Below are 11371 nucleotides of genomic sequence, written 5' to 3'. Positions count from 1 at the left end.
CCTTCGCCGGATAGAAGCGCCGCCGATAAGGCGCATGCGCGGCAGCGGACGCGGAGGGAGGCGGGCGAATCCGAGCGCTCGGAGAGCGCGCATGCGTCGCGAGCGTGGCTGAAGTCCGAGCGCAGGTTGGGAATGGGGAATGCCGCTGGCTCGCGAAGCGTGCGCGCATGCGCGCTGTGCATTCTGCGTGCCGCGGGGAGATAAACTGGATTTAGAAAGGAAGCGAATACTCCGAGTAGTTGGACAGTCTTGAGATGCGTGGAGAGTGCCATGCTCTGCTGTGTGGGTGGTGCTTTGCAAGGCAAAGTGAAACCCAGGTGTCCGGAAAAACCCGAATGCAGGACAGCTCATATCAGAAGTGGGTTTGGGGCGATTTTCCTAAAAAAATAGATTTAAAATTCTTCTTCTTTTGAAATTTTGCTTTGGGAATTTTTCGAAAAACCTGGGTAGGAAACAGACAAGAAAAGAAAGCTCAACTGCTTTTGGGTCCGGATTTTCACTTTTAGAAATATGGCAATCCTAAAATGACTGAGCATTTCGTCATCTGACTCATTCACTTTTTGAATCGTAAAATAAAAGGTACTGTACGTACTTGCAAGCTGTACTGTACGTACCTGTGCACACAGTTCCCCCACCCTTTCAATATACATGAAGTTGTAGCAAATAAAATGTGGAAAGAGAAGGGAAGTCACTGATATCTTAAGGATGTATAAATGAGTACGTACTTTAAATTGTAAAACAGAAAATTTAATAAAAATTATATATATAAAAAAAACAAAATGTGCGAGGGGGTATTGTTTTTGTTTTTTATTATAGCATGTATTTTTGTGTTTTTATATTGCAAACCGTCCCATGGTCCTCAGATGGTATAGAAATTTTATAGATGATGATGATAATGATGATGATAATCATCATCATCTCTATTTGAAAGTTACTCCCAGCAAGTTCAGTGCAGCTTGCTTCCTGGTAAGTGGAGTATAGGATCGTAGCCTGAGCCTCAGTGGATCACACTGCTAAGAGTTCAGGACTCCCTATTTTTGTGCACAGTGGGCACGGCTTGCAAATATATTGGCGCTCCAGCCCTATCATTAGGCAATGTGAGGCAACAGGCTCTCATGCTGTTTATCCCTCAGTGTTCCCCTGCTTGCGACATCCAAGACAGCCCTGTGAACTCCCTAAGGTAGTCTGCTTTCTTCAGGTGCAGTGGAGAATGCTCTCCAATTGCTGAAGTAAGAGCACAGAATGGGACATAGGGGTTTATTTTAGGTGTCGCATATAAAGCTTATTATAATGGATGGATGGCGGCTAACAGATTGAGGTTGAATCCTGACAAGACAGAAGTAATGTTTTGGAAGAGGAGCGGGAGGCGCTGTGGTCTAAACCACCAAGTCTCTTGCTGATCAGAAGTTTGGCGGTTCAAATCCGCACTATGGGGTGAGCTCCCGTTGCTCAGTCCCTGCTCCTGCCAACCTAGCAGTTCGAAAGCACGCCAGCGCAAGTAGATAAATAGGTACAGCTGCGGCGGGAAGGTAAACGGCATTTCCGCGCGCTCTGGCTTACGTCATGGTGTTCCGTTGTGCCAGAAGTAGTATAGTCATACTGGCCACATGACCCGGAAAGCTGTCTGTGGACAAAAGCCAGCTCCCTTGGCCTGAAGCAAGATGAATGCCGCAACCCCATAGTTGCCTTTGACTGCACTTAACTGTCCAGGGGTCCTTTACCTTTTTTTTTTTTTACTGTTTTTGGGGGACCGGGCGAGCAGGTTCTGAATGGGGTAACTGTGCCCCTGAAGGACCAGGTACGCAGCCTGCCAGCAATTTTGGACTCACAGCTGTCCATGGAGGCACAGGTCTACCAGCTCCATCTGGTATGCAGGCTGAGACCCTACCTGCTCATGGACTGTCTCGCCAGAGAGTTGCGTGCTCTGGTTATCTCCTGCTTGAACTACTGCAATGTGCTCTACGTGGGGCTACCTTTGAAGGTGACCTGGAAACTACAACTAATTCAGAATGCGGCAGCTAGACTGGTGATTGGGAGTGGTTGCCGGGATCATATAACACTGGTCCTGAAAGACCTACATTGGCTCCCAGTATGTTTCCGAGCACAATTCAAAGTGTTGGTGCTGACCTTTAAAGCCCTAAATGGCCTCGGCCCAGTATACCTGAAGGAGCGTCTCCACCCCCATCGTTCAGCCCAGACACTGAGGTCCAGCTCCAAGGGCCTTCTGGTGGTTCCCTCCCTGCAAGAATTGAGGTTATAGGGAACCAGCCCTCTTGGTAGTGGCACCCGCCCTGTGGAACACCCTCCCATCAAGGAAATAAACAACTGTGTGACTTTTAGAAGACATCTGAAGGCAGCCTTGTTTAGGGAAGTTTTTAGTGTTTGATGTTTTATTGCTTTTTATTATTATTAATATTCTGTTTGGAGCCACCCAGAGTGGGCAGGGTATATTATTATTATTATTATTATTATTATTATTATTATTATTATTACAAACGTGAGAACAGAATTTGTCTATCACCCACAGTTCCTGAGTGACCGGTATATTATATTAGCACTCCTTGTATTGCTCCGATTCCATTTTCTATGGAGTCTATAGCCTAGTTGAACCCAAAGGGCCTAGAACTGCCTTTTGCAGTATAGAGCTAGTTGCTTTTAGATACCATACATAGTGAATGTACCATTCCAGATCACCGAAAAGAATAAACTGTCAGAATCTTTGGTGGCTGTTGTATGCCTGAAAAGAGATTTGGCTGGGCAGGGCAATTGTGATTAATATTGATCCAGGACAAGGGCATCCATCACTGGACACGAACACGGTACCACCGACAGACGAGGAACAAAAACAGGGAGCTGTAGGAGGAAGGAGTAAATAATCCCATCATGGCTCTGCAACTTCTAACCTGGAATTGTAATGGCTTAAATATTCCCAGGAAGAGAAAAAATATATTTCATGCCTTAAAGAAAGACCAATTGGACTTGATTTGCCTACAAGAGACCCACGTGACAAGAGCACACAGAAAATTATTAATAAATAAAAGACTGGGACAGGAATTTATATCTTCAGACAGAGTAAAAAAGAGAGGAGTGGTGATCTATGCAAAAGAAAAATTGCAACCGAAACAAATTTTTAAAGATGATCAAGGAAGATATTTGGCAATTGAAATTCAATCTCAAGGAGAGAAGTATTTGATAGTGGGAATCTATGCACCAAACGAAGGGAAAGCTGAATTTTTTAAGAAGTTGCATGAAATTTTGATGGACCATATGGATTACAACTTAATTTTGATGGGAGATATGAATGGAGTGGTTTCAACAAATATGGACAAGGCACAAAGACAGGTAATAACAAAAGATGGAAGACTACCAAAGACTTTTTTTGAAATGACTGACAATATGGACTTGATTGATATTTGGAGAACAAAACACCCATTAGAAAGAGAGGGAACCTTCTTTTCTGAAGCCAAAATGACATGGACAAGGATTGACCAAATCTGGGTGACTAGCAGTATGGCTCCGAATATAAAAAAAGTAGAAATCTGCCCAAAAACTTTCTCCGACCATAATGCTGTAAAGATGGTGATGAGGCAAACAACAACTGGTTCCTTCAGATGGAGAATGAATGACACCTTATTTAGAGACGAGGAGATCTGCAAGAAGGCCCAAAAAACCTTGAAAGACTATTTTGAAATCAACTTAAGGTCTGAAGTAGAAAAAAGAATAGTATGGGACGCAAGCAAAGCCGTGATGAGAGGGTTTTTGATTCAGCAAAATACTTTAAAGAAGAGAAAGCAAAATGAGAAAAAGGAGAGAATTTTGGAAAAGATAAAAGAAGGGGAAAAACAATTAAGATCGAAGCCAAAATCCCAAGAGATTCTAAGAGAAATCAAATTTCATCAAACACAATATATGGAACTGATGAATCAAGAATTAGAGTGGAGAATTAAACAAATGAGACAAAAGACTTTTGAATCTGCTGATAAATGTGGCAAGTTACTGGCTTGGCAAATAAAGAAGAGACAAAAACTCAACACGGTAACAAATATAGAAGTGGAAGGAAAAAACATAAGCAACCCAGCGGAAATTAGGAATTGTTTTCAGAACTACTTCAGACAACTTTACACACAAGGGCCGCAAAAAGAAATGGACATACAACAGTTCCTCGAGGAAAATGGGCTGAAAAAGGTTTCGCATGAAAGTAAGATAATACTGAACCAGGAGATATCAGCACAAGAAATAGAAGATGCCATTCAAGGCATGACGCTGGGCAAATCCCCTGGACCGGATGGACTGACTTCCAAATACTACAAAGTTTTGAAGGAAGGGTTGATACAACCTTTGAAGGAAGTCTGCAATGAGATTATGGAGGGGAAAAGGGCACCCGATACGTGGAGAGAGGCCTACATTACACTTATACCAAAGACAGAGACTGAAAAGACCCAACTTAAAAACTACCGACCCATCTCGTTATTGAATGTGGATTACAAAATCTTTGCTGATATTTTGGCAAAAAGACTGAAGAGAGTTTTGATGGAGGAGATTCACGGGGACCAAGCGGGCTTTCTCCCAAAAAGGCACTTGTCGAACAATGTAAGGAATATAATTGACATTTTGGAAAAGCTGGAAGTGAACATAAACACTAAAGCTGTTTTGATATTTGTGGATGCCGAGAAAGCCTTTGACAACATTTCTTGGAGTTTTATGTTGAAGAACCTCCGGGGGATGGGGGTAGGCCAAGGGTTTGAAAATGGTATAGGTGCAATATACTCTGAACAGAAAGCCAAACTAATTGTAAATAATGTGGTTACAGAAGAGTTCAAGATTGAAAAAGGGACACGCCAGGGGTGCCCTATCTCCCCATTACTTTTTATATCGGTCCTGGAGGTTTTGCTTAATATGATTAGGAGGGACCAGTTGGTTAAAGGGATTCAGGTCGGAGCTAAACAATATAAACTGAGAGCATTTGCAGATGACTTAGTACTTACATTGCAAGAGCCAGAAGCTAGCACGAAAAGAGTTTTGGAAATAATTCAAGAGTTTGGTCAAATGGCAGGATTTAAATTGAATAAGTCTAAGACAAAGGTTTTGGAGAAAAATTTGACACAGATAGAAAAGGAAAGGTTCCAGAATGAGACAGGGTTGACTGTGGTTAAAAAAGTGAAATATTTGGGTATAAATATGACAGCTAAAAATGTGAATTTGTTTAAAGATAATTATGAAAAAACTTGGAGAGAAGTGAAAAAAGATTTGGAGATTTGGTCCAACTTGAAGCTTTCCTTGTTAGGCCGTATTGCAGCTATAAAGATGAATGTATTGCCAAGAATGTTGTTTTTGTTCCAAGCATTGCAAATAATTGATAAAATGGATTGTTTCAAGAGGTGGCAAAAAGACATATCTAAATTTGTCTGGCAGGGCAAAAAGCCCAGAATTAAATTTAAGATACTAACGGATTCAAAGGAAAGAGGGGGGTTTGCCCTGCCAGACTTTAAACTTTACTACGAAGCGGCAGCTTTCTGCTGGCTGAAAGAATGGCTACTTCTTGAAAACACAGACATTTTGGATTTGGAAGGTTTTAATAACATTTTTGGGTGGCATGCATATTTGTGGTATGACAAGGTTAAAGCACATAAAAGTTTTAAAAATCATATTGTCAGAAAAGCACTACTAAATGTCTGGGACAGATATAAAGACTTGCTGGAAAATAAAACTCCAAGGTGGCTGTCGCCAATGGAAGCTAAGGCAGTTAAAAAGTTAAATATGGAGTCCAAGTGGCCAAGATACTGGGAAATTTTGGAAAAGGAAGGGGACAAATTGAGATTGCAGAGTTTTGAGAAATTAAAAGGGAAGGTGAGAGACTGGTTCCACTACCATCAAATAAATGAAGCGTTTAAACTGGACAGTAAAATTGGCTTCCAGGTGGAAAAATCAAAATTGGAGACAGAACTGTTAGAACCCAGTACTAAGAATTTGTCCAAAATGTACAATTTGCTGCTGAAATGGAATACACAAGATGAAACGGTTAAATCGGTCATGATTAAATGGGCTCAGGACATTGGTCATAATATTTTGTTTGCTGATTGGGAAAAGTTGTGGACCACCGGGATAAAATTTACGGCATGTAATGCCTTAAGAGAAAACATTATGAAAATGATATATAGGTGGTACATAACCCCAGTCAAGCTTGCAAAGATTTACCATGTGCCTGACAACAAATGTTGGAAATGTAAAGAAACTGAAGGTACATTTTTTCATCTTTGGTGGACCTGCCCGAAGATTAAGGCATTCTGGGAAATGATCTATAATGAACTTAAAAAGGTATTTAAATATACTTTCCCCAAGAAACCAGAGGCCTTTCTCTTGGGTATTGTCGGCCAAGGGGTGTTAAAGACGGATATAACTTTCTTTATGTATGCTACAACAGCAGCTAGAATACTCATTGCGAAGTACTGGAAGACGCAAGAACTACCCACACTGGAAGAATGGCAGATGAAGGTGATAGACTATATGGGCTTGGCAGAAATGACGAGCAGAATCCGAAACCAGGGAAGAGAAGCAGCGCAAGAAGAATGGAAAAAATTCAAGGACTATTTAAAGAAATATCACAAAGTTAATGAAAGTTAGAATGATGTTGGACTGGAAAGTAAATGGTTACTATTAGCAATGGTTAAGACAAGGAAAATAAGGAAGAATAGTCTAAATTTAAATTAAAATAAGGGAAGATTTGCTGAACAATCGATAAGAATTTGGAATACAGAAAGGGGAGGCATGAGGAAGTCGGGGAAGATAGGATATGAAATTAGGATATGAAATGATACATGTCTTTTGTTTTGTTTTTGTTTTTGTATGTTTATGTTTGTTGTATTGTGTTTATATGGAAAAATAAAAATATTTTAAAAAAAAAAATTGTGATTAATATTGAATTGTTTTGTGGACAGATGAAAGGGGATATTGGAAGGCATCTAATGAACAGGAAAATCGGCCAAAGTCTTAATAAATAAACACACTTAAAATGGTTCTATGCAATCACATGATATTATGATAAGGGCTGATCTGAAAAGCCCGGTGATTTGATTGGTTTAGGATGATGTCATTGGGTTGCAACTATTAAGATTGCTGTGATCCTTTCATTGGTGAAATGCAATGACATGTGTAATCTGGAAGTGTATTCAAAACATGGCTTTGGATGTGGTTCTTGGCAGCCTCCCCCTTATTTTTGAGGCTGTCCCTATGCGTATTTTTATTTCAATAAGGGCCTTTCTTTTCACTTGGAGCCTGCACCCTTTTGTTTGGGGTTTCTGGGAGGAAATGCCTCCAGTCTAGGAACTTCTTTTTGAATTTCTCCAACAGATGCATCATGGCTTTTTTCTGCCCGTACTTCATTTCGTCTTGTTACTGCACCAGAATGGCTCAATTCGAAAGCACCCGCCGTTTCCCTTATGTCGTAAAACACTGCTTTTTCAAATAAGAGACCGTTCTGTTCTCTCTGTTATGAGCGTATTTATTCTACAGGAAACACGTGGTCGACATGACAGGCGTTCTTTCGCATGCGCGACACCACACACGAATACACGAGGAAGATGAGGCACAGTAACGCCACGGCTGTGAAAAAGAGTAGCAGCCCAGCAAACAGGGAAGGGCTCATGGGGGACAAGATCATATTGCTCTCTGCCGGAATCATGTTGGTGAGACTGAGCATGTAGCCTAGCGACCAGGCTATGCTGCTGTTATCGACCTGAAACACAGGAAAAGAACAGCAAATTAGACTCTTCAGATAATAAACCTCAGGGCCATTCTAGAAGATAGAAGATCTGCTTTTCCGATGTACTATGGGCTGTTGTTTTTTAATATGACCAAAAAAGCTGCTATAAGAAATTAATAGCATATTTTCATACATTTGTGAATAGCAAAACAAGCACGTTGGGTGCATGTAGTAAAAAGCCAGTTCACAGATATCTGTATGTGGAAGCAAATCTTCAGCAGATACAGTGGTACTTCGGGTTAAGTACTTAATTCGTTCCGGAGGTCCGTACTTAACCTAAAACTGTTCTTAACCTGAAGCACCACTTTAGCTAATGGGGCCTCCTGCCGCCGCTGTGCCGCCAGAGCACGATTTCTGTTCTCATCCTGAAGCAAAGTTCTTAACCTGAAGCAATATTTCTGGGTTAACGGAGTCTGTAACCTGAAGCGTATGTAACCTGAAGCGTATGTAACCCGAGGTACCACTGTATACAGAGCCAGGGCTTTTCCGGCTGTGGCTCCAATCTGGTAGAACGCTCTGTCACAAGAGACTAGGGCACTGCGGGACTTGACATCTTTCCGCAGGGCCTGCAAGACAGAGCTGTTCCACCAGGCCTTTGGCCAGGGCACAGCCTGACTCCCTCCTTTGGCAATCTTCACAGAACTCTAGTCTAATGGTTGCCATCAATTTGATTTGAATTAATTTTATAATGAAATGATTTTAGAATGTTGTATTATTTTATTGTTGTTAGCTGCCCTGAGCCCGGCTTCGGCTGGGGAGGGCGGGATATAAATAAAATTTATTATTATTATTATTATTATTATTATTATTATTATCCAACCTCTTCCCATTCATTGCATCTTTTCATGTTAACTCCATCTGCATTTGCAGACAGACACTGTTCTCAATGCTCTTGCTAAGAAATAAAGGAGTGGACAGATGGCATAAGTGGGACTATCACCTCTTCATCCAACAATGAACATGTGAAGAGGTTCTGATTCAAACTGAAGATTTTATATGTGACACGAGAGGGTGCATGCACCTGAATCTTATTGCTGTATAATGTTACATGCTCAGCCTACTCGCTCAGACGCTGAACTAGCTGAACTGTCTGAAAGGTCAATATGCCAGCTAAAAAAATACTCTGCTTAATAATGTTTAAAACAAACAAAATAATGTCAAGCAAGGATTTCCAAAACATGCTGTCCTCTGCCAAAAATAATACGAATATTTACACAGCAACGATGCTCCTAGGATTGCCAGTATATAGCATCACGAGCCCCCCCCTTGCCACTTTTTTTAACAATGCCAAGATATGTTGTAATAATTTCTGGTCATAATATTTTGCTTCTGTAATCTGTTGCAAAATGCAGAGTAAAATTATTTTTTGCTGAATTTTTCCTATGTACTGTGTTGCTTCTTTTGTCAGATTCGCACATGTAGCGATACTTCTGCAAGAGGGATGTGTTATGTACTGAAGTTCTCACCCTGGGCCAGCAGGGGGATACTGTAGATAGTTATGCAAATAAGGGATCGAAAGTGACATTCAGGGATTGGATAGTTTTAGAAAATTGTTACAGTTACATTGTAGTGGAGCTCTATATAAGCAGGCTGACTGAACCCTTCAGTTCAGTTCTGTCCTGGCCTGTGAATAAACAAGAGCTGTTTGAAGAATCGCTGTGTCGTCTGATATGTTCACCCACAACTTAACAGGATGAGCAGTATCTTCTGTGCAGAGAGGCAGGGATTACTTGGCTAGCAGGAGCATAGGTATTTGATGCTTTCCAAAAGAAAGCAGAATAGACGTTTTAGTCCAGATTGGCCCACTTCAAATGTATTGCGAAATCATGGTTTTCCTTTGCAACAGGTTCATGGGCTTTGTGCAGCCTCCTCCACTGTTCCCTCTGCCCAATTTAAAAAACAAAGACAATGTTTAAAATTAAAATTTAATTTGCTGACTACTCACATATGATTCCTACCAGTGCTTTCTTCCTCGTTTTTTGTTTTTTTAATAGAAAAAGGGTGCCAGCACCCACCAGGAAGTCCTTAACGGCAAGCACAACACTTTTAACATTTGGAAAAAGGTGCCAGCACTGTGTACCCTGAAGTAACTCCAGAAAAAAGTACTGATCCCTGGGGTGATGCCAAAAGTTTTGGTGTCCCCCATTTGTCCATTAGTATACACTCATATACACACATAAATATACACACAGGTATATATTTACTAGGGACGCGGGTGGCGCTGTGGGTTGAACCACAGAGCCTAGGACTTGCTGATCAGAAGGTCGGCAGTTCAAATCCCCGCGACGGGGTGAGCTCCCGTTGCTCGGTCCCTGCTCCTGCCAACCTAGCAGTTTGAAAGCAAGTCAAAGTGCAAGTAGATAAATAGGTACCGCTGCGTCGGGAAGAGAAACGGCGTTTCCGTGCGCTGCTCTGGTTTGCCAGAAGCGGCTTAGTCATGCTGGCCACATGACCTGGAAGCTGTACGCCGGCTCCCTCGGCCAGTAAAGCGAGATGAGCGCCGCAACCCCAGAGTCAGCCACGACTGGACCTAATGGTCAGGGGTCCCTTTACCTTTACCTTTATATATTTACTGACCACTCCCAAGGGTCCCCTGCTCTGATGCCACACTGCACCTTTCAACGTGCAAGCCATGGAGGGTTGGCCAAGGGTCAAGGCATCCCTCTACTTGAAAAAAAACCTTAGCCACCACTTCAAAAAACCTCAATCTGCCATCTGACAAAGTCCTGGAGGAGCATCATAGCTCAGTGGTAGAGCAGAGGGTCCCCAGCATCTTTGAATCGGGCTGGGAGAGACCCCTGATTCATATCCTGGAGAGTCAGTCTAATAAATCCTAAACTAAGCAGACAGATGCTCGGACTCTGTAAGCCAGCTTCCGATGTCCCTAGTTGCTGGAAAAATTTTACACATCACTTGGAAAGACAGGCGAACTAATGTCAGCGTCCTGGAAGAAGCAGAGATCACCAGTGTCGAAGCAATGATTCTTCAACAACTTCGTTGGACTGGTCACGTTGTGCGGATGCCTGATGATCGTCTTCCAAAGCAACTACTCTATTTTGAACTTAAGAATGGAAAGCGAAATACCAGTAGACAACGAAAGAGGTTCAAAGACTCCCTCAAGGCAAATCTTTAAAAACGTAGTATAGACACCGACAACTGGGACTTTACCAAAGTTGTTGTGGACTTTGAAGATGCTTAAACTCAGGATGAAAGGGAGAAACGTGCTAAGAGGAAGGCACGCTTGGCAAATCCTCAACTCCTGCCCGGAAACCTATGTCCCCACTGTGGAAGGACGTGTGGATCCAGAATAGGCCTCCACAGTCACTTACAGACTCACTGTTAAGACCGTGCTCATGGAAGACAATCTTACTCGGCTACAAGTGATCGCCAAAGAAGTAGTGGCTGGAGCAAATCTGTTCACAGTAAAGTCAACTGTTTTCCAAATTTATTTTTAATTTTTGCAACAGTTAAGAAACATGTTATGTACTGAAGTTCTCACCCTGGGCCAGCAGGGGGATACTGTAGATAGTTATGCAAATAAGGGATCAAAAGTGATGTTCAGTGATTGGATAGTTTTAGAAAATTGTTATGGTTACATTGTACTGGAGCTCT

General features: G+C 41.9%; 1 protein-coding gene and 1 long non-coding RNA gene across 2 annotated transcripts in view; both read right to left on the bottom strand.

The window, feature by feature from the left end:
- Positions 1–7472: 7472 nt before the first annotated feature.
- The window catches only part of LOC310745455 (ectonucleoside triphosphate diphosphohydrolase 3-like), a 28265-nt gene continuing 24366 nt past the window's right edge, over positions 7473–11371 (bottom strand). The window contains 1 exon segment of the mRNA XM_083578068.1: positions 7473–7732. Within this exon segment, the coding sequence (XP_083434194.1) occupies positions 7499–7732 (234 nt within the window). The 3' untranslated portion in view covers positions 7473–7498.
- LOC310745623 lies at positions 7829–8813 on the bottom strand. Its single transcript, XR_014540239.1, has 2 exons — positions 8580–8813; positions 7829–7991 (listed from the first exon to the last, which is right to left on the bottom strand). It is a non-coding gene; the product is annotated as an uncharacterized lncRNA (long non-coding RNA).

The sequence above is a fragment of the Podarcis filfolensis genome (assembly GCF_964270895.1).
Source record: "Podarcis filfolensis genome assembly, chromosome: 12".
Lineage (NCBI taxonomy): Eukaryota > Metazoa > Chordata > Lepidosauria > Squamata > Lacertidae > Podarcis > Podarcis filfolensis.
Note: the sequence above shows the minus strand (reverse complement) of the source record. Positions and strands in the feature narration are given on the sequence as shown.